At 45.4% G+C, this 22,714-nt stretch overlaps 2 protein-coding genes across 2 annotated transcripts in view; one reads left to right on the top strand and one right to left on the bottom strand.

Moving 5' to 3' along the window:
- The window catches only part of C5H11orf49 (chromosome 5 C11orf49 homolog), a 79,345-nt gene extending 66,978 nt beyond the window's left edge, over positions 1–12,367 (top strand). The window contains exons 5-9 of the mRNA XM_030948894.1: positions 2,753–2,838; positions 5,280–5,475; positions 7,163–7,272; positions 10,326–10,389; positions 10,885–12,367. Of these exons, the coding sequence (XP_030804754.1) occupies positions 2,753–2,838; positions 5,280–5,475; positions 7,163–7,272; positions 10,326–10,389; positions 10,885–11,065 (637 nt within the window). The 3' untranslated portion in view covers positions 11,066–12,367. The remainder of the gene's footprint in view (positions 1–2,752; positions 2,839–5,279; positions 5,476–7,162; positions 7,273–10,325; positions 10,390–10,884) is intronic.
- A 585-nt stretch (positions 12,368–12,952) lies between these two features.
- On the bottom strand, positions 12,953–22,479 carry ARFGAP2 (ADP ribosylation factor GTPase activating protein 2). Its single transcript, XM_030948893.1, has 16 exons — positions 22,302–22,479; positions 21,940–22,058; positions 20,970–21,042; positions 20,325–20,456; positions 20,155–20,235; positions 19,260–19,362; positions 18,620–18,676; positions 16,920–16,972; positions 16,446–16,582; positions 15,769–15,900; positions 15,162–15,290; positions 14,954–15,082; positions 14,452–14,578; positions 14,244–14,334; positions 14,007–14,125; positions 12,953–13,583 (listed from the first exon to the last, which is right to left on the bottom strand). Exons 1-16 carry the CDS (start codon positions 22,371–22,373, stop codon positions 13,563–13,565), a joined length of 1,575 nt encoding a protein of 524 aa, XP_030804753.1. The 5' UTR covers positions 22,374–22,479; the 3' UTR covers positions 12,953–13,562.
- Positions 22,480–22,714: the final 235 nt, after the last annotated feature.

Genomic DNA, 22,714 nt, shown 5'->3' with positions numbered 1-22,714 from the left:
GAACATCCTGTCTAGTCTGGATTTCTGAGATTTTAACCACAATCAGGAGACCATAAAGTTTCTCAATTGGCACAATAGTAAGGCTTTCCTGCCAACCAAAGCCACTTGACCCCTGAAAAACCACTGTACCCTCTACCAGAATGCCTCAAGTGTAGGCATTTTTCTTCAGTCCTTTCCAAAGTTCCTCCTTGATTTTCATTATTCACTGAGTGCCAGCTACTAACTTTTTTTATACATCTGTGGCCTCAGGATTTGAACTCTAATTTGGACAAGAAAAAAAAATCCCTTGAAATATGAGATACCTGAGGAACTCTTTTGAGTTGCAGTTCATACTTTCAGATTTTGTCCTCAATTTTGGTCCTGCTGTCTATGTTACAGTCCGTAGCTAGGTTTTTCTCCTTACCAGATATTTCAAGGAAGAGGTGCAGATATGTTGCATATGATGCTCTCTCAGCTTCCTTGAGTGCTTAGTCAGCTGGCTGTGTGGTGGAATTGCCAGCTGCAGTCAATCTCCTCATAAATGATTGTATTGGATTTAAAGACTTCTCAGCATTTCCAGCATGCAAAGCCCTGGGCCAAGCAGAGTCAGTAACCCAGCACCAGAGTGCACCTGCTTCTATTTAGATGCTACTCTGTCACATACGTGCTCTACAGGCTTCCTCAGAGGCTTCTTGCTGTCTTTAATAGCAAAAACTGTCCAGCAAATTCTCATACTTCTGCATACTTTCTCATGCTCTCCTCTAAGTAAGAGACTGGAACTTGGTGCTGCAGAGCAACGCCATTGACCAGAGTTTTAGATTTAACAAGTGAAATGAGTTTCTTGTTAGGAAGGTGATGTAATATTGTCTCTCTGCATAACAAATATGTAAAACCACTCTCCACTGTTGTTTTCCTGCATCTTTGAGAAGAAAGCTTCGGTGTTTTGAGGGTATCAGGGAAACAGACCATCATTTCAAAGGAGGGGAGTGCAGCTCATCAGTGATGTGGCCAATTGCATTTCCAGTGCTTAAATAGTCATTGGAAATGCCAGTGGCTGAGCAGTTTTGCCTGAGAGATGAAGATGCTCTGCCTGCCAGCTTCAAAGCCATTTCCTTGATGTGGCCACTGACAATCTCAGTAACATGCTTATTAGTGAGAATTAAGAACTGAAGCTACTGCTTCTTTAGACAGGAGGAGAGGAGGCTTTCTGGAATGTAATAAATAAATCAGAAGCACTTTGACATCTTCAAAGGGTTTTGTTTTAAATACTGGCTTTTCTCCTGGGGACCTTCTTAGCCCCAGTCTTTCTTCTTTGAGATAATTAATTCAAGCTGCTCTACATGTTTGATTTTGCCACAGTGAACAGAACTGGTCTGAGTGGCAGGGAAGTCTTGCAAGATCCTATGTTCTTCTAGGTCAGCCTCCCACACAGCTCCCTGAAGTCTTTTACATGAGACAGAACAGTGTTTCTCCAGCAATGTGTTTAGACAATTAATGCTGCAGGAATTGGTGTGCAGATTGCATCTGGCCCTGTGTTCAAAAGGGTCCTATTGGATGACCCATACTTTGGCTGTAATGAACTGACAATACCCATATGGCACAGTGTGCCAGATGCTGACTGTACAGGTTCAGTAGACCTAGATGCAGTTGAAAAGAAATACCAATTGCCTTTCTTTAGCATTGCCTTAATACTCTGGGGGTTTTTCCCATCAAAGTGGAGTATTTTCTTCTGTTTTACAGTCTAAGCTGTCATTGATTAGATGAGTTTGATTTTCCCCACTTCAGTGACTGACCTTTTTATCCTTAGGTAGTGGTGGCAATGACCAGAGTATTGTTTTTGTTTTCATTTTTGTCTTGAAATCCACAGGTTTTTTCCCTGAAAGGAAGAGCTGGACTTTGCTATCACTTATATTTCATGTTTATGGCCTGTGGCTGGTATTTTCCATATTGAATATGCTTCAAAATAGGGATGCATGTAGCTCCCTACATGCACCAGCGACTTAGCAGGGACAGAGAAGACTGTCCCTGGCCCAAGAAGTCTTCGGTTGCCATGATATTTGACTTGATAGTCAAATAATAGACCTAATATGAAAAGTGACTAATTCTTTCATCAGGAAGGGAGGATAGGATGTTCATAAAGTGCAGTTAGGAAGCTGAATGTTGGTGCAATGTTATTTCCTCTGTAGTCAAGTAAAGTTTGTTTGAGTACAGATGGTGAATTGCAACTGTTGTGACCTTTATGAATCTGAAATATGTCCCGGTTTGATGAAGTCTGATATACAGAGAAATAGCATGAGTCTCATTCTGCTTACACCAGTTTACTACTAGTGTAACTGTCCTATCTGTAGTCACATTTAGTCAGAACCTGGACTTTGATGGTCCTTGTTGATCCCTTCCAACTCAGGATATTTTACAATTCTGTATGACCATGTGAACCGGCCTTGCAGTTTTTGTAGCACTGTTTGTTCCATCATGTCCACCAGGCTTTGAATGTCACACTGCTCTGTTCACACTGTAGCTGAAGTGTGTGACTGACATTCAGGATCTTCTCCTTGCTTCAGGTTGTTAAGCTGCCTTCAATTGATATTCGGGTGTCCACATCCATGCAGCAATGGGTGTTCCAATTTCTCTCTCCTAACTTCTTATACTGGGCCACTAGCAATCCTCAGTTGCCCATAGTTCCTTGGCTGCACTTTCTCAAGGTCTGGGGTTCCTGGTTACAGACTTTAGTTTTTTTTGTAAATGCTAAACTGTTTCTCTCATCTTATCATAGGATTGTTCTGATGGATGATGCAATGGATTGCCTGATGTCTTTTTCTGATTTCCTGTTTGCTTTCCAGATCCAGTTCTACTACTCAGGTAAATTCTGAGAACCTGTTGACTTCTCTCACTTATAGAATTACAACTTTACAGCTTCCTGATCTTTGCACTTTTTTTGAAACTTGAAAGGATATGTTTTTTTTCAAAGAAAATACATAGCTAATGGACTCTACTGATGAAAAGCATCACAGCGGTCAAGAGATTAGGAGACTTAATGAGGAGATGCCAAATTGTTGTGAATAACGACACACCCGCAACTGCTATGTTTGATGAATTTATTTGTCTTGGCCTTGAGACATGAATTTCCAGCTTTATCTAGACTATGTTAACAGCTAACAATTAGCTTTTACTAGGAACACTTTTTCCCTTTCTTTAAGGAAAATATTCAATCCTGCTGGATACAGCATAGGAAAAGCCCACCAGCTGGTGCCTTTTTAAAGGAAAAGCAGCTAGACAAATGGATATAATTCTTCCCCTTAATATTTGCTCAACTATGAGCTGGTTTCAGTCAGAGAGTTTCTGAACTGGGTATAATTCCCATGGGTTTAGGGACCCTCAGTGGACTCCACTCCCAAGAACTTTTCTAGCCTCCCCTTGAAATCACATAAAATTGTAACCTCCACACCTTTTGGCAAAGAATTGCACAGGCTTGACACCTGTCCTGTGAAGAACCACCTCTTTTGTTTGATTTGAGACCCCCTAGTTGGAAAGCAAAAGGAACAGATAATCCATATGAATAGTCTTCATATTGTTGGTTATTTATTGTATTCTATCTCACTTCCTCAGTCTGAGTTTTAACTAGATAGGATACTTCTAAAATTCTTGGCAGGAAAACTACAAATCAAATAATACTGGTTTGTATGTGTGTATTTCCTCATGCTTACCCACACATATACATCTGTAAAATCCCCAGGTATTTTTAAACTTCAGGAGACAAGGTGGAGGAACTTGGATGAGCATTCAGGTGCTTGTCCTCTATGGGGAGACTGCTTTAAAATACATTGTCCTGTTGCCCTAGCCCCTCTAAATTGTGATTGAGGAACGAGAATCTCATTCAGGACAAAAACAGGGTGAATAGATATTAGATGTGCTCCCAAGCACTGGCTAGCGTGCCACTTTCTCATCTCCTGGCACACAGCACTTTTTAATGTAAAGCTCGTGGATTTCTGTCCACTCACACTGAAATGGCTCCCTCTGATGGACGTAGCTCACAATTGGCCTCGGCCAGGCAAAACGGGCCAGGTTTGGATGCACAGAAACACTGGCTAGAAGCTGTTATGAGCATAGTCTGTGGTCAGAGAGTAAACTTGGGTGGCCTTCTGATCTGATCCAACCTGTGAGTTCCCATCTTTCTAGCAGTTAGGAGTCTGCTGCTATCCCTAATACAAAAATCTCTTTTTCTCAATACTTCTCTGTATATACTTCCCTTCTAATTCTGCTGTACATATCACAACTTTATCCATGACACCTTACTGTAAAAACCAGTTCAAAATCATGATTTTGAGTTGGCAGAACCAGGCTTGTAATGCCTTTAGTCAGGGACAGAAAATGTGTTTGGAAAATTTTCTCTGATATAACAAATATTTCCATTGAGCTGCAGAACCTCAGCACAGTCTCAGGCCTGCTGACTCCTGACTTTCCACTCCACCCACCTCATGCACAGCATTGCACTTTCATTCACTTGGAACTTAAATGCCACTGGGGTCCTGGCAGGCTCATTCTTGTGTACACACTCTCAGAGATCCCTGTCCTGCTCGCCCAGGCACAGTGCACACACACAGCCTGTCATGCACTCTCCCACCAACCCACACACATGCAAACCACTCCAAATGGAATCTAGATTTGTAAACTGCTGACCACATCCATAAACAAACTTGTTTAAAATTAGATTCCTGCAGTAAACAGTGGGTAGTATGAGGAGCCTGGGGAGAGGCTTTCTGCCAACTCTAGCCTGACCTGCCCTGGCCCTTCTTCTAGATCCTGTGTTATATTTACTTTGGAGCAGCATGGAGGCAAGCTGATATACAGCCTGGAGCTCTAACTAACATGCTCCCTTTCCTCCTGTTGCAGTTCAGTGTAGTTTGCTCCCAATTTGGATGAGTTCTAAATCAGTGGCAAGAGGTGGAGAAGGAAAACATTTTAGACTTCACAAACTAGTTTTGTGTTTTACATTAGCTTTCACACTTCACTGTTTTATTAGTGTGCTAGCTAGCCTTTGTTCCCTTGAGATGAATCTTCTCAACAGAGTGAGTGATGTCTCATAATCATCCTAAGAAGAAGAAGATAGCAACTTCTATGGAAGTGGCTGCATGGGCATGCATAATATCTGTTCTGAACATGCAGGATGCTGTAGAGTTGTATTTATTTCCAGTTAGTGCTACGTACAACACAGAACAACAGTTTAAGCCACAGTCTGGTAGGTCAGGAGGATGCTTTGCTGGTTATAGTGCTGAGTTTTAAACAGCTTTCTGTTCTTTTAGAGTTCCTGGAAAGTGTGGCTGCCATTTATCAAGATCTGCTGGCTGGTAAGAATCCAAATACTGTGATTGTGCCAACATCATCCTCTGGGCAACATCGGCAGCGCCAGCCCCCAAATGACTGCAACCCACTCGAAGGAGTAGAGGCATCTCTCTTCTACCAGTGCCTGGAGTCCTTGTGTGACAGATCAAAATACAGGTATGAATGGAGTCTAAAATACAAATTTGAAGTCTCTGTCTCTGGAGACTCTTTGTAAGATTGGAACTGTGAACAAAGAGAGGCCTTTGAACAAGCTGATATTCCCACATGGCTCTCACTGAAGAAGTATGAAGGCAAACATCATAGCTGAACAGCTCTAACCAAATGAGAGAAACAATTTCATGGACCAAAGAAACATGGTGTTTGAACTGATTATTGAAGTAATAGATGGATTTGGGTCTCTGCTCTCCATCTCATTTCTGCATTGACACTTTCATCAAGGAGAGATCCATCATGAGTTTGCTAGAGGGGATAAACAAGTGCAGTTGCATTCTTGGGAGTTGAAAGAGCCCACTGGGTGGATGGAGTATGACGCCTTAGTACCTAGGAGAGTTCACACTGTCAGTCTGTACCTGAGCCTATGTTAGAGCTGGTTTCCAGCTACAGATCCAGGCACAAGACTGGCTTTAGTTCAGCAGAGGATGGAGCCACCAGACTTTACTGTATAGCTTTGACAGATACTTTGATCACTACCTGCAAGAAACTTCGCCTTCCTAGAAGGTCATAGTCTAGAAACACAAAATAACTCAGGACAGTAACTCATAACAAGTTCCACCTGATTTCTACTTTGGGTTTCCAAATCCAGATTTCTGATCCACAAAATTACTGCTGAACTGTTGTCCAGTGCTATAGATATCTAAGCATGGCGTTGATGGGTTGTTTTGTTCTTTTAAGCAACAAAAGCTCTACATTCCCTGTATGTCCTGAGAACTTCAGATGGGAAGAGTACTGTGGGCCCATTTGGTAGGTCAGGCTTTGCACAGCACTATGAGGGGAGCCATTCCTAGCCTTTCATGTAGTAGCTCAGTACTCAGGCTTTGGTAACCACTTCTGCTTGAGGGATCACCAGCCCATCCCCACATCTCTCAGGGGTACCACTACACCATTGATGTTCAACACTTCCTCTTTATGAGGCAGTTTGATTTTGCATGAAATCCTTCAAGGAGTATTGGTGAAGAGCAAGAATCACGATGGAGATACTGCTTAGAACTCAGGACCAGGGACTAAGGTGAGTGTAGAAGAAGTGGATATGCTAATTTAGTCCTCACCTAAATAGTGTTCTCTGACATATTCAGGCTATCATTGGAGAGGTTTTCTTGCCCCTTGGATGACTATCACTGATAATAATGTGATAACAGCATCACTGTCAGTGTTCAAAAATGTGTAAATGTGGCAGTTAGAGACATGGTTTAGTGGTGAACACAGCAGTGCTCCATTAACCACTGGACTTAGTGGTCTTAGTCTTTTCCAAACTTAACACTACTTTGAAAGTTTATTGACTTCTGAAAGCAAGTATTTCCCAGAGGATTTTTCCCAGAGGAAAAAACATGCTGAGTTGGGATGTGTATGCCTCTGAGTGAATCTAGGCTTTTCTCACTGTCTTTGGAATGAAGACAGGTAAGACTGCTCCTAGGGATGTCCCCCAGGCAAAGATCTTGCTTAGCAAATGGGGAGCAGATCCAGTGCTCAATAAGCAAGCTGGTGGCTCTTCATTTTAAACTGAGTCAGGGCAACCTTACAGTGTTAGACCAGGTGAAAGGGTTTATTTCTTTATTTTAAGCTGGGTCTTAGAAAAAAAAAGATTATAATTTAGAAGACAAGATGATGTCTGTTTCTCTTTTCCTAGCTGCCCACCTTCTGCTCTTGTGAAGGAAATGCTGAGTAGTGTGCAGAGAATGACCTTCTATGGATTCCTTATGGCTCTTGCAAAGGATCAGGGCATCAATCGAGCCCTAGGTAAGACTTCTCTAAATGATACAGCTCTAGATTTTCAGTAATTTCGCATTTCTGTGGAATTTTGTTTGTAATTATAACCCATATTTTACACTATCAAGAAGAGATTCAAGGGAAGTTTTAAATATTTTTGTTACTGGATTAACTTTAAAAACATAACACTGTGCCTCACTGTCTGCCTGAAGCTGTGGAGCTTCCTCAAGGCTTACTGAGTTGAGGTGCCATCCTATGTTTTTGCCCTTTGTGCTTGTGCAGATTTTCAATGGCTGCTCTCATCTATAAGGAAAGAAGGCACACCTAATGGAAAACCTCTGGTGTCTCCTTGGCTGAAAGGTTAAAAGCCCAGTCTTTCCCATCTCTTCCCATCTTCCCTCAAGGCAGTGTGATCTTGCTAGTAGCTATCTGTGGCCTGCTGAAACTCTGATCATAAAACATAAACTGCTACAAAAATCTGTACCATGCTGCTGTGGGAACCACAGGGATTACCAACCAACATCTCACTGCTTGTGTCTATGGTGTGCTGGTCTGGAGCAGGGAAGCAGTGTTACATTGGCTAAGGACAGTATGTAATCCATCCATAATTCACTCACAGTTTCTATTTCTCCCATATGCCTTTCTTGTGCTCTTCCTCCTCCTATGAAGAGGAACAGAAATGGTTTTTCTGTTTGACAAGACTGTATCCAGGAGATAAATTTAAATGGCAGGAGCAGGGAGGGAAGGCTGTGTGTGGGGGTGTTCCCAAACACTCATCTTCGCTCATCTCCATTCAGCAAATCACCTGGCCATTAAAGGTAGATGACTCTCTCTGTCTTTGGGTAAGTGTCCTCTTCCTCTTCTTCTGGGCCTGAGTATCTGCCAGTCCCTAATTGCAAGGATAAAACTCAGTGAAAAGGTGTACCTTGCCTGAGGTACAGGTGTGTGCCATAGTACAGTAAAAGCGTGTCTTCCCTGGCTGAGCCCCTTCTTACAGCAAACCATTTAAACTGCTTGTGTTCCCCTGGGGCAGGGCAGATTATGTATCAAAGGTGCATGAATACACCCCTGCAATCCCCTCTGAAAACAGGCTTAGAAAGCAGTGTATTCACTGGGAGGAAGGTGATGCCTGGATGGCAGCAAGCAAAATATTTTTTTTCTTTTGCCCTATGAAATCCACTTCTAGTCAAGCATAAAGAAAACAGATGAAAAGGAAAAAAGTCCTGCCCACAGCCTCCATTGTGCCATCTACAAAGTGAGTGGGTTTTCGTTTCCACTAACGTAGGCCTGTCCTCTGGCCCTCTGCCAGCCTCCTGCTGAGGCCTCTCTCAGAGGAGGGGCAGCAACCACAAGTCTGACAGGTGCTAGCATTTTTGGCAAGGAAAGGAGGATTCTTTTCCTGGTGTCTTTTAATCTCTCCTGAAGGGTGATTTCAATAGGCTTTGGTGTGTAGGGGATCACAAGCTCCCCAAAACGCTTCAGCAAGAGCAGTTTCAGGCAGAGGAGGTTTTGGTCTCACAAAGCCAGCAGCTCCTCTTGAGGAACAGGGATAGAGATTAAAGCAGCTTGTTCAGACTGGGACAGTGGCGTTGAGTGTGCCAGGCAGACTGGAATCTGCAGTGTATCTCCAATGTCAGTGCTGATTTGTGAATTCTTCAAGTGCCATTTATCCACTCTCCCAAGTAAATCTTGTGCCCTAAAGACTTCACTGTGCACTCTGCAACTACAGAAATAAGTTAAGCTTTAGTTGTTTATTCTTTTAATTGAGCACACAAAAAGAAGCAGAGTGGGACACTTCCATGGATCTCCTGACACTGTTTTGCAGTGCCAGATTTTCCTGCTCATTTACAGGAGTAGACCAGAACCCAAATAAATGGGGGAATTGGTTCTTGTCTAAACTTGCTTTAGTTTTCAGGCACTCGTTGCTACATTTTTGATGACTGCTGCCAGCTTGCCTCTGTGGGACAGGTGGCTCTCCTGCAAGAGCAAGGTAACAGAGCCAGCAAATGTATTTGCATTCCCACAAGGAATTCAAAGCCCCTTCCCAAAGGTATTGAGTGTAGCACCCAAGTCTGAAAAACCTTAGAAGGAGCATTCCTCACTGTACTGTTGGTATAGATTATCAAATAGATTTTTTTGCCCTGGTACTCTCCAGGCTCTGGTAGGAAATCTCTCTGCTGTTCTCTGTAATTTCTGTGCTGAGTGATCACACTCTCCCATGACCCCTATACAAGGTGGAGTTTGTTAAAGAATTAGGAAGGAGGGCTTTCCTAAGAGCCCTACTTTCCTTTCTGGCTCTGCTAAGGTCCCAGTGTTTTCAGAGAAGATCAAGGATGATCAATCAGCTGTTCCAGTCCTGAACTATATCATGTCCTTCATCCTGGAGTAGGGTTTCTAAAGTGAAAAGGAGCATGAGCATGTTGATCTTACACTGAGAGGGTACCCAAGCACTGGCCCAGACTTTCATGCTCACACTCAGACAGCAAGCAATGCTAGAGCATAGTTCATCCACATTTAACTCCTGTAGGCAATGTGCAGGAGTCAGGCCTGACTTTCCTGAGTTGCAAGGAAAGCAAAAGCCTTAGATCTGTGGAGTGTTTTGATCTCCAAGACCAGTAGGCCACAAGAAAGGCAGGTGGCACAAAAACATAAATAACTTGGGTGGTATAGTGCATGTTTCAGGCTGTGGCACTAACAACACATCTGTTACATCTGGTACTGGTGACTACACTGGGCAATGAACAAAGGCCCAAAGCTGATAGACTGCATCTCCCTGACAGTCAGTACTCTCATTTTGTACAGTGAATGAAAACTGCCAATCCTCAGGGCTGTAGGCAGTGGGGCTACTGTAGCTGCCTCCAATTTAGTCTGAGCTCAGCTATAGCATGTATGAGACACAGCAAATGGATCATCATTCTTTAGCTGTCTGTGATCCTCAACATTGCGTCCTTTTCTCTAAGAGGTGTAAGGAAAAGTGTTTTCTGTCTTGCAGGCCAGATTTTGGATGCGGCTATGGCTTGAACATTTTTCTTGAAGAATCAATAGACTAACCCTGCTGATACTTTGGGTTTTTTTCCCCCCAGGGGCTTTGCCAGATAAAGGAGACTTGTTTCTGGACCCTGCCATGGATCAGGAAATTGAGAAATTGTAAGTGGAATTGCCTTATCTAGAAGGTAAAGCAACAGATTAAAGGCAGCATGCTAAAGAAGAGTGGAATAAAGTACTGTCCTCTTCCTCTGCTCTACTACAAAATACAGGAGCTAAAAGAGCAACCTTAACAGGAAGAGCTTCTTTCTTTGTGATGCCTCAGTGCAGTTAACAAAATCCTTACAAAAGTCTTCAAAAGCAGAGTGAACTCAAAGAGGGATCTAGAGGAAGCAGCATTCTCTAATGAACAGGGAAATTTTGTTTGGATGGTGAAAAGTAGGAGTATTGGAAGGAACAAGATCAGCCCAGAAGATATGTTTAAATAGAAGATTCACATAGTGAGTCTGGGAGGTACAATGTGTTCCCCCTCTATGCCATTAACATCCTTCCATCCCTGTGCTAGTTTTAGAAGTCTTTCTCCCAGAGTTCACTCCAAGAGTGCTGGAGTAGTTGTTTTTGCAAAATGCTGCTTAGCATATTTCTTTTCTCTTTCAGGGTAGCTCACGTGTCAGGGCTTTCTGTCTCTGGTCCTGCCAGCTCCAGTGCAGACACAGCAAATATGCCAGCTCGTAACTCACCCAGGATTAACTCACCTTGGAAACCTCTACACCATCGTCGAAAAATGGATGCTGAGAGTGAAGGCTCCAATGAAGAGACAGACTCCTCTGAAAATTGAATGTTGTGAGGGTGGGGACCATTCCCATCTTGGGCTTCTCCAGAACCTACTGGAGGAACAGCACCTCCTCCCAGAGCATCTGCTCTAACAGTGGGTTCTGTCTACATAAGCAGTGTGTGTTGCTGTGCTAATCCCCAGTGCTGGGTTCACCCATCTCTTCCCAGGAACTTGCATTTTTCTTAGCTCCAAATCCGTGCAGGAGTAGTGCTTCCGCAGAAGCCATTAACAGCTACAGAGTTATGCTTCCCCCTGCTGGCAGGCAAGACAGGCCACCAGCCACCAGCTCTGCCACCGCTTGGAAACAGCCGGGTTTACTCTCACCGGGGCGCTCCCTCCCAGTTCCGCAGTTCAGCAGGTGCTGAAGCCGCGGGAGTGCTAGTACAGGCCGCTTGCCAGTGATCTGTTGTGTAGCTCTGCTCAGATTTGGCCCAGATAACAGAGTGGTTAAATCGCCAGCAGCAGCTCTGCACTTGTGTTCCATTATTATTCCCAGTAAAGCTGCATCTGCATATGATCAAAGGTAAGGAAATTCCTGAAGTTCCTAAAAAAGGGATGCTTAGATATTGCCATGCAACCTGTCTCTGCCTTGTGCTTTCTCCTCCATGTGTCCAAGACTTGCCAAAGCAAATACAGCAAATAAGCTAGATAGCAGTAAGTACTGCATGGTGCTGTCTGGCTCCGCTGCTGTACTAAGTGCCCTTCTGTGAGGTCTCCCCATCCCTCCGACAGCATATTATGGTCATTTGGAGAAGAGAGTTTCAGAGGATTTGGAAAAGAGGGGTAGGGTTGTTAAATTCCTTGGCCACAGGTCGTATGGCTTGCAAGCATATAGAGCACCTACTGGGGCTAGGTGGGCAGAAGCACTAAGGGGAAAGGAAGCAGTCATCAAATGAGATCAAGCTGGGGTTTTTTGTAAATATTGGTATTGTTGGAGCAGCAGTGTAGCCCTTAAAACTACAAAAATAAGTAGGATTACATTGCATCAATGGCAACCAACTCAGCAGTTTAAACCTCCACAGACCTGAACACTTTGTCTAGCCCAGTTCCTGCACCCCAGCTTGCATAGACTCGTTATTTTGGGGGGAACTTCAGTTTCTCATGCTTCTTTGGGAGCCTCCTTGCTCCTCCTGGTCATAAAGTGCTACAGCACAGGCCACCAAGGCTGGTAACCCAAAGCTTGTAGCAGGGTGCCAGCAGGGTTATTTATTTATTGTAAGTTAAATTATTTATTCTCTGTGCATTCTCTCCCAGCTTGGTGAGTGGCTGTGACAGCCTGGAAAATAAAGCACGCTGTGTCAGGCCTCTGCTGCATCTCGGGTCTTCTGAGCTGCTCCAGCCCCTCCTCAGGGGGGCGGTATCAGGTGGGCAGGACCAGTGGAGGGCCCCAGAAACCCCTCCCCTCGGCCGAGGAAGGTGCCGGCCCCACCCCTGAGTGCCTGGACCACCACCACACCCTGCAGCCACACCACTGCTCCCTGCAGCCTCAGCCTGCTGTGGGTATTGTGACATTGACACAACTGTGTCAGGAAGACCCGACCCTTACCCCCCTCGTGCCCCACCAAAGTGAAACATCAGCACAGAGCAGCTGAGTAGCTGCCGCAGCCCCTCAGCTGGACAGGAGAGGTGAAACCCATGCAAGCCTGTTCCCAGTCACAGACAGAAGGCTCCAGAACAAACAGCCCCAGCCTCTCTTTTGCTAACACCCTTTCCCACCCTTCTTACTACCTAGTCCTCGATACCATAGTCCAAGGAAGAGAAAAGCACTCTTGTTATAACCAGAGACTAAACTGAACAGGACGAAATGTCCTCACTGCTGCACCTCATGGTTAAGTCAGAGGCTCAGTACTTTGATCTGATCCAAAGCTGGGCAACAAAACAAATCAGGGATCCAGTGAATTTCTTTACTTCTTTACCTGGGCCTTTTTTGCTGATGATGTAGTTAGAAGCTAAAAAAATAATCTTTGATTTGATTTTTTTTTCTCCCGCATTCATATATGTTGGTTTAGAAGACAGTAAAAAGGACTAGATCACAGCAAAAGGCAAACCCTGCAAATACAGAGGACTCCACAGCACCATGGATTGGGAGCAGTGATCACAACAAAAAACAGTCATGTCACATGATGTTCAGAAAAATAGCATTCCCCTTTTCTCTGTAACTTGTTGAGCTAAGGTATGGGCCAAAGAAGGACAGGAGCACTGATGAGGGCAGCCCAGGAGTTCCTGTCATACCTTTTACAGCAATGAGGTTAACCCTGTAAGAAGGCCTGTCTCCACTGGCTAGTAGATAGCAGTGGGTATGAGGGCACATTGAATTTTAATAGAGTGGAATCCAGAGATCTTCAGAAAGCATCCTGGGCACAGCCATGTCCTGACCCCCTGTGCTTACCTTCTTCCCTGCCCACCCAACCCAGACAAATAAGACAATCCTGTGGAGTTTACTCCAGGCAAAGGTGGCATCAGTGCCTCTTGCTGGCTTCCCCTTGCAGTCCCTGGGTCATCAATATGAACCATAACGATCCTAGGGAGGAAACAGACAGACACCTTGCTACAACACCTTTATGCAAAATCCAGAGACAGATAACAAGAAATTGGGGGGTTTGGTATTTTAATGCAGTGTGAGGTTTTCTAGACAGGACGCTGTACAAAGGCAGAAGGTAAAATGACCTTCATTTCTAAAATTCTGCCTGGAATTTGTGGGAGAAGATGTATCTGACATAACAAGGTGTCCTGTGCAGCAGGAGGGTAAGGCTGGCCAAGTTCACTGGCCTCCTGCAATTGCTCAGCTATTGTACTGCAGTCAACAGCTACAAAAGACAGGTGTCTACCTGGGACTTTCCACATAATTTGAGAAGATAGTGATAACTCCAATGGAAGCCAGGTTATGGTGGAAGTCCCTGAATGTGACAGCAATCTTTCTCAAGCTGCCGTAATGCAAACTCACCTGAAGGGAGTTCATCACCCCATTGGCCAGGACAGCCATCTTGCCGGCAACTGATTTCACTCCTTGCTTGAATTGTGCAATGTCGGCTGCAGGCAGGACATTTCCAATAGACACACCACCTGCAAGAACCAGGAGGAGTTAGCCCAGAGTCCGTCAGCTCCAAAAAGCACCCTGATCCCCTCCAGTTTAGGTCTTCCAAAGCTGCCCCCTTCCTCAACCCACTGACTGCTAACAAACCTGAGTGCACATTGTCAGCCTCTCCAAACAGGTCTGCAGAGCTGATGGCACTGCTGCCTGAGAGCTGCTGCAGTCGGGATCTGGCTTCATACTGCAGCAGAAAACAAGACAAAAATGTTGTATAGGAAGGGAACAAAGTAGAACCTGAGCAAACAGGAGGAGGTAAAGCCAGAGCTGCACCAGTGTAAGCACTGCAGAATGCATCTACCTCAGCATCTGCCTCCCGCCCGAAAAACATATCTGAAGAGATAGCTTTAGCCCCAGCAAACTTCTGCCGAGCTTCATTGGATTCCACCATGGATGGCCTGTTCTCAATCTCTCGCCTACTGGTGGGTCTGAGGAAACAAGAGGAGACAGCTCGGATTAAGCTCACCAACACAGTAAAGAATCAAGACTTCTGTCTCAGACCTCTTCTAATCAAAGGAAAGCAAGTCATCCTTAAGTGTTAGTTGCATTGGGGCTGTCCTCTCCCCATCTTAGGACAATCAGCACTCAATGACCACAAAGGCTGCATAAACTTACAGACATGACAGGCAAAGAAGTGCCCAAGGCCCTTTCACTCAAGGCCCTTTTTCTTAGGCTTGTCTGTGCAAGTAATTTTCTACAGCATGAAGCTCCTGCTACAGCAGCATCTATGCCACAGCTCCCACACTTATCCTCTGTCCCCTACACAAGGGCACAAGGTACACTAGCAGTGGCAAGCACTTTACCTCTCGGACACCGGCCGAATGCTGGAAACGGTCACCTCCAGTTCCTCCTCTTTGTCCATACCCCATGAAGAGTCAGTTTCCCATCGTGAGCCAAATGCATCTTCGAATGAGAAGGGACTGTATTTGTACCTAGGTACCAAAAATAAGTAATTTATGCCAGACATAAAATTCAGGAATAAGCAAAGACTACACTAAAGCTAAGTCTTACTTGGGGGGTCCGGATGTGAAGCTTCCACCATCTTCAAACAAGTCCAATTGGGAGCGGGAAGATTTTGCTACCAGCGGTGTCTCTTGTTCAATTACTTGCATCTCAGACATCACCGAATGTGAAACAGAACTAGCACAGCAAACAGGCAGAGTCAGGGCTGATGGGTCTGACAGCATCCAGTCCCTACAACCAGTCTGCCTCAAAACTCAATCTAGTCTTCACAGGCAGGGCAGGTAACACAGGTTTTGAGGGAGAGTTGGGGGATGTCAGCCCCCTTCACCACTTATCTGTGCTCCCTCAGAAGTCTTGAGCTACCTTCTCAAAGGAAGGATTCTACAGGGGGACACCTGTCAAGCAGCAGGGCTCTAGTGCTAGACACTGACAGGCCACACATATCTGTGGAAAAGCTCAAATGAGAACTAGAACCTTTGAACTGAGTCCCTATTCCTTCTGGGGCCCAAAGCATTTTCAGTCACAGAAAAGCATATGAGCACTTGAACTCATCTCCTTATCTATTGCAAGAGCAAACTACCTCCTTCAAGAAACTTTTCCAGAGCAGGGTACTTCCAAGACACCTGTCTATACTATGCCATCTACAGCCAAGTACCTTCTGGATACCAATCCCATGCCCAGCCTCTCTGCTTGTTCACGTTTCTTCCCTTCGAGGTTCTGGAGTTTCTTCTCTTCCTTCTTCCGATCAAGCTGCAGTTCCTGATAAGCCAGTCGCATTGAGGTGACTCTAAGGGAAAAAGCCATGGTGGGCGCCAGCTCATTACCCTCCCTCACTGCCTGTGTTGTAGAAGAATGAGTGAGTAACCCCAACCACCCTTCAAAACAGCCACTTTCACAACAGCTCGGCCAAAATTCCTTGCATAAAAGATACTGCTTGTTTTGTCATCTCCTCTGCTGGGTTTCAAGTCTTCTTTGGCTAACCATGATTTCCTTACTGTAAGCATCACAATATCTGTCTTCTCCCCACCCCTGCACCCAGAATGATGCATCCAGTTCAGCCTTTGGCATTTTTCAGTCCCGTCCAAAGGTGAACGGAAACACACAATACAGAAGTATCTGCTCCCTACACTCTTCCAGGAATGCTAATTTGAATAAAATACAGCAGTATAACTTGTGCCCTGCTGCAAGGGCTATACTGGCATACAGCTACTGCTCTTTCTCTCATGCAGTATGTTCTGTAGTCACATTTGGTGGTCCTAGGGTGAACAGCATTAACCTCACACTACTTCTCCCTCAGGTATGCAAGGTACCCATCCCAAACAGGGCACTTACATGGACTCCTCGGCTTGTTTCCTGGACTCCACTGCCTGCTGCTCCCTCAGCTGTTCTGCCACCTGGGCTTGCCGCTCAATCTCACTGAAGCTCTGGCTGCTGACTTTCTGGGCTCCAAGACCTTTTTTTGCACCCAGCTTAAAAACAAGAACAAAATCCTGTGAATTCTTCATCCTAGATTGTTTATTGTAGAAGAAAATCTGAATCCTACTTCTTGCTGCAAGGGAGGCCTTCAGTCTCCCTGTCATCCAAGAGTTAATCCATCAGTGGCCAGCATTTAGAGATCAACCACATATGCTTCAGACCACAACCAGTAATGATAATTTTTTTGCAATAATATACAGTCTGCTTAAGGTCTCCTTTCCTCAAAGCAAATCTCTACAGCTTTGGTAAGCAGAAAGCAAGAATCAGGGAAAGGACAGCAGAAATGCAAGACATGCTTTACCTCCCCTCCATAAAAGAGCTCAGACATACCCCTTTCTTGGCAGCTCCCGGCTTCTTCTTTCCAATGAGGGAGGATTTAAGTTCTGAAAAGGAGTGAAGCCGCAAATAAGCAGAAGGGAATTAATTTAAGAGGCCAAAATTAGACAGCAACCCACATGAACATCCACCACAGTCCAGCTGCAGTAGCGTCCAGGGCACACCATGCATCTTCACATCAAAAGCCTGAGTGATTTCACCCAGGCAAGAAAGATGCACAGTTGTAGGCTAGTAGCCTAAAGAAGCATGTTCATTTCTGGAGCAACTTATACTTGAATTAAGAACTCTCCTCTGAGTGTTATGCAGCAGGTATCAGGGTAGTTAGAGAAAGACTAGGTTTATCTCATACACAAATTCAAGAAAATGAAGCTTCAGAGGCATGTGAAGGTCAGAGTCTCACCAATGCCTTAGGGACAAAGCAGCAAGAACTCTGAAGTTGTGTTTACGTGAACATACAAAAATAAATGGACCTAAAGTGCAGCAAGCTGTAAAAGCAATAGGTCCCCCAACACCTTGCACTTGTCACTCTTGAGGGCATGCCACACTTGTAAAACCAGACAAAGGCCAGCCAAGCAGCAGATGTCTGGGAAAGTCTAAGAACAAAGCAGAGAGGGATTGCCCAAAGCATTTTCCAGCTTCCTATAGGTAAGTCCAAAATCTTTTACTGCCCTTTTTGGGCTTTTATTTTGTGTGCGTGTGTCTCCTGACTTTCTACAGCCACATGACTTTTGTTAGCCCATAAATTATTCTTCACACGTTTTCTTTTATCTTTTCTAGTCTGATAAGTCTTTTTAAAAAAGGGGATTCAAAACATTCACACTATCTGGAACTATTTTCCACTTGCTGTTCCTAACACTTGAATCGAGGTTGTCTGGGTTTATGATTTTATATTTCAGGGAACATTTAACAGAAATGTTAATACGGTCTGTTTACAGATACGACATATCTGGTTTAGATCTCAATACAACAATATAAACTTTGTCTTGTTCTCTCCCTCTAAGCACAGGAAGCTAAAGTTAGAATTGAAGGCAGAATCTCAGGAGGGGCAAGCAGAGTTGTCACAAGCAGCCAGCGCAGGCCAGCTGTTAGCCAGTTACCTCCAGCAGGAGCAGCCCCTTGTGTTGACAGATACATGGACATGTCTGAGGAAGAGATGTAAAACATGGGGAATGAACAGACACTTGAGGACACAGGCTTTCCACCCAGAATGAACCCACTGTGGGCTAGCAGCACGCTCTCAATAAGGGAAGAAGCTCCAGTCAGATGTTCTGTGTGCAGCCAGGATAGTAATGGCAGGGGAGAATTAGATACAAATCCCTATTATTCTGAAAGCTAAAAATTCATTTGCCTCCAAAGGTTCTGTGGGGAAACAAACCAAAAAAAACACCAGCCACGTGGCCCTGATTACCCAAGTTCTAGATATGCAAATGCCAAGTTTTGTCCAAAGCTCAAAACCAGAAAAACATGCTTTTGGGAAAGCAACCGCTTTGAACTCAATTATCCAAACGAGGAGGAAACCTCCAGAAAACTGTGACTTGGTTTTGGACTTCAGGAACATCCTAAGTACTGGCTCAACAGGGAGATAAGCTTGTTTTAGACATTCTGGAAACTGGCTCATTGTTTCCAACTTCACTGAGCTTACTACTGACTTATGGGTATAAGAGCAAGACTGATCTGAGAGTGAAGAGACTTACCTAGAGGAGCCTTAGGAGATGTGCTCAACCAGTCAATAGATGGACCTTGACTGGGATCTGTGGGCACGAAACCAGAAGAGAACATTCAGCAGATTCATTCTCAACCCTTTTCTTTCCAGTATGTTCACAGTTCTACTACATCTCTCCTAGCTCCTCTGCCCCCACAAATAAATCCAGCTACAGCTTGAAATATGCAATTTCCCAAGCAAAACAACTTTATGTCTCCACAGAGCAAATTATTCCTTCTGCAGTGTTCTTAACACAGTACAAGAAAGCAAACACTCTGCAGGGAAATACACAAAGCTGTTTCAAATTACAGCTATGCCCCCAGGTTCTTGATTTCCTTGTCCTTCACCCTAGAAATTTTTCTGTCCTATGTCATTTTCAGACCCAACAAGTTCAAGAGGTGGAGAAGAATGTTTAGACAAATAATGTCTGAACACAGGGAACTGAGCCCAAACGAAGCAGTGTTTTTAGAAGTCTCCACTAATTTAACTAAACATCATAAGAGTGTGCAGAACTTCCACTCCCTCAGGCCTAAACCAAAGGATAAGTTCAGCCCTTCCAACAGTGGTACAGAACTGTATTCTCCTGGAAATGAAGGCAGGTTCTTGGAAAAGTTATTCAGTAAAGAACTCACTTGAAACTTCACTGCCTTCTGGTGACTTTGCTGCTTTTTCCATCTCTGGAGAAGACTGTGCAGGATTCTGGCTGGCATCTGCTACATCCCAGGTACTGGAAGACTGCAAGGAGATACTCATTCTAGTTACTTCCAGAAGATGAATGAACCTGAATTTACTACAGGTTTAGTGACCTGTACTCAATTTTAGGCCAAAGGGAACTTATTCCAAACTTCAGACTATGCCTTCCTTGAACATAACATATGGACAAGTCCACATTCCCTTAGCAGGGAGAAAAATGAAAACAACAAAAAGGAAGCTAAGCTGAATGTAAGGCCAGGAGGAATGACAGAATCATTTGACAAGCTGGCTAATGTGAGGACTTCCCAGGTGAAAGGAAATGAGTTTAAATCTGGGAGAAAGTGTGAATGAGTTTTCCTGGAAAAAATTCGGCTCCACTTCCACTGTCTCTATTTGCTATACAGCCAATTCTTGCATTGCCTGAGAAAGTCTGCCTGGCATGGTGCAGTTGCCCAAATCCAGTTTACCAGGGTCTATGCACTGAAAAGTTTCTTCTAAACCCAAAGTTCAAAGTAATAGCTTTGCTAGTCCTTGCTTTAACTGTACAAAGAAACTAACATTAACACAGCACACAAAACATCTTCCAGGGCATAGGTGGTAGCTTTGAGTTCTTGAAACTAAAGATGGTCTCAAAAACAAAGGACATGGATATTACAAGGACTGTTCAGATCTGTGACTATGTCCCAGGCATATGACTGTATCTGATGTCCTCCACATTACTACTGATTAATTATACAATTTAGAGTCCTTCCAAGCTAAGTGGGACTGCTCCTGGCTGAACAGCTGGCTATTGGAGAGCTATTAAGGCTGCCTGGTTTAGGCAGCTCTTCTCACCTGTGTGTGCTCCATGAAGAAATCAGCATCACTCTTCTCAGGGGAATGCCCAGGGGCTCCACTCAGTCCATCTATAAGCAACTAAAGAGAGAAGAGGGTAAAAAGAAGGTATCCTCCAAGACTCAGCATCCAGCACTACCCATCTAGCACTCCAGAGCTCTCAGACCTACCTCAGTGCCATACTTGGCCATGGCAGCACTTGCCAGCTGCCGGATCTTCTCCCTGTACATCTGGGCAGCTCGACTGTTATATTTAGCATTGGCATCTGTGGTGGTACAGCCGTGCTGGCGGAAGAAAGCAGTCTGAAAAGAGAGGAATATTCAGTCTCCTGACTGCTAGATCATACTCAAGCAAGCACTAGACAAACTCAACAGAAAAAGAAAACTTCCCAGAGACAGAGGATGAAAAACTGAGAACACAGTATAAACCAACCATTCATTGATCAGCTTTCTACAAGAAGTTGTACTCCAGGGGCATATGAAAATCATCCTCCTTCTCTACAGAGAGATGATTCTGAGTCACAAAGCTGAGCATGAGCTTTGAAAGTGATCAGTGTTGTTAACTTCTATCATTTAAGAAGGCTATGCCTCTCATTTAAATGAGGTGCAAAAAAATGAGAGATCTGCACATCAGAAAACAACGCATGCAAAGGTCACAGTCTGATGTCCAAGCACTTTTGACAAATTCTCCCCTTCATTACACATTTCAGATCAGACTGGTACCAAGAAAGCCACACAAAGGAAAAAAACCCAAGAAACAGAGGATGTGGATGAGCAAGAGGGAAAGCAAGCAAAATGCCTACAGAGGCTCCTCACCGCGTTGGCATTACTGCCCACTTGCATACACCTCAGCTGGAACCAGTTCCAGTTAGAATCCAACTCTGTCGACCTGTGTGAGAACCAATTAGTTCTATTAATAAAGACCAGGCAAACCAAATGCAAAACTGAGTTCTGGCCTAAAATGGTGAGATATCTCACTACTGTTCCAAAGTGTAGGAGGCAAAGGTGGAAAGAACATCTTGGGAATTTCTTTGCTCCTCTAAAAAATTAATTTCAACTTTTAAAGTGGGGAAAAAGACCAGCTTTTATCCAAATTTTGAGGATCTCTCCCTTGTACTGCTTGTTTACAGGGAAGAGCTTGAGCTAGGAAAGCACAGCCAAGAACTTTCGTTCTACATGTGATCTTGCCACAACATGAGAGACCCATATTCAGCCTGTCCCACAGGTTAAGCCAAAGCACGTGACAAAGCAACTGAGACTACGTCCAAGTAAAGCTAAGGGACACAGAGTGTCTCCATACCAGTTACTCAACTTCTCTCCTAACAAGTAAAGGTCACAGTTCTCTTAACTTAAAATGCTAATTTTAGAAGTACTGAAAACAAGAAGTAGGCTGAAAAGCCAACACCATTTTCCCCATTAGGCTGATACCAAAAAGATTAAACAATATGCCTCCTTTTGCCTTGCTCAGCATTACGAAAATTTATGTACACCACACTGCTGCCTTACTGGCAAGATTCACGCACCACACTCTCGTCTCTCTTCCTACAATACCAAGTCCAGACAGCGTTTCTGCAAGGTTAGCGAAAGCAACGTGTCGACGTTCCACTCGAGGCACTCTGGAAACTCCATTTTGGAAGTGCTGAGTGACCCAGAACCTCCTGCAAGCAAGCCTCGTAACCCCCGAGGTGATGGCTCCGCGACAAGGCTTCCCTCCCAACCCCTGCGTGCTCCCACCCGAGGCGGGGGGGCTGCTCCAGCCCTGCCGGCGGTACCGCTCCCCACGCACCTGATGAAGCTGAGGTGTACGCCCAGGGACCTGTGGACGCCGGAGCAGTCGATGCACAGGAAGACCCCGTAGGTGATACTGGCCCAGCTCGGGTTCTTGGCGCCGCAGTCGAAGCACGACTAAAGCGAAGGCAGAGGGAGAGCCAGGTTGAAGCGACGGCTGTGCCGCTCCGCCACCCCCTGCCACAGCTCGGCGGCCCCGGCAGCTCTGCCCAGGCGCTCCCCAAGGGCCCTGCCCGGCCGCCCCAACAGCCGCCGCAGCGCGGCCCGGAGCTCATCGGGCTCCAGTCGGAGCGCAGGCCGCGGCCGCAGAGCAACAGCCCAGCACAGACAGTGCGGCAGACCCCGGCCGCTCCTCGCTACCTTGTTGGCTGGCGCTGCCCGAAGCCGCTTGAAGAGGGTCTGGATCTCCGTCTTGCTCGGCTCCGCCGCCATGATATCTCCTTCCCAGACACCCCCGCGGGGACGGCAGCCGGCCGGGCCCAATCGGCGCCGCGGCCGCGGTAGAGCCGTACTGGGCCGGCCCCCCCGCGCCTGTGGGTGTGAAGGGCGAGAAGAGAGCGAGGTCCCTCCTTCCCTCCGCTCCCGGGATGTGGGGCAGCATTAGCTCTGGGTCACCCCGGCCGCTGCGCTGGCTGGACGCCTCGTGGGGGTCACGGCACCGCTCTGTGCACATCGGGCTTTGCACGGCGCCCCGAGAGCCCCGTGAGCTCGGAGCGGTTTCCGCAGTCCCAGCGCTGCCGGGGAGCCCTGCTGGCTGTGTCCCAGGACTGTGC

This window comes from Camarhynchus parvulus, chromosome 5, assembly GCF_901933205.1.
Source record: "Camarhynchus parvulus chromosome 5, STF_HiC, whole genome shotgun sequence".
NCBI lineage: Eukaryota > Metazoa > Chordata > Aves > Passeriformes > Thraupidae > Camarhynchus > Camarhynchus parvulus.
The sequence above is the reverse complement of the archived record's forward strand: the minus strand, read 5'-3'. Positions and strand labels throughout refer to the sequence as shown.

Excerpts from the sequence above, each read along its gene's own strand:
- ARFGAP2 (XM_030948893.1), bottom strand. The coding sequence starts at position 22,373 with ATGGCGGCGGAGCCGAGCAAGACGGAGATCCAGACCCTCTTCAAGCGG. Across the intron at positions 21,043-21,939 it reads GTACACCTCAGCTTCATCAG|GTCGACAGAGTTGGATTCTA; the intron begins GTGCGTGGGGAG and ends GTTCTCACACAG. Across the intron at positions 18,677-19,259 it reads AGAAGGCAGTGAAGTTTCAA|ATCCCAGTCAAGGTCCATCT; the intron begins GTGAGTTCTTTA and ends TCGTGCCCACAG.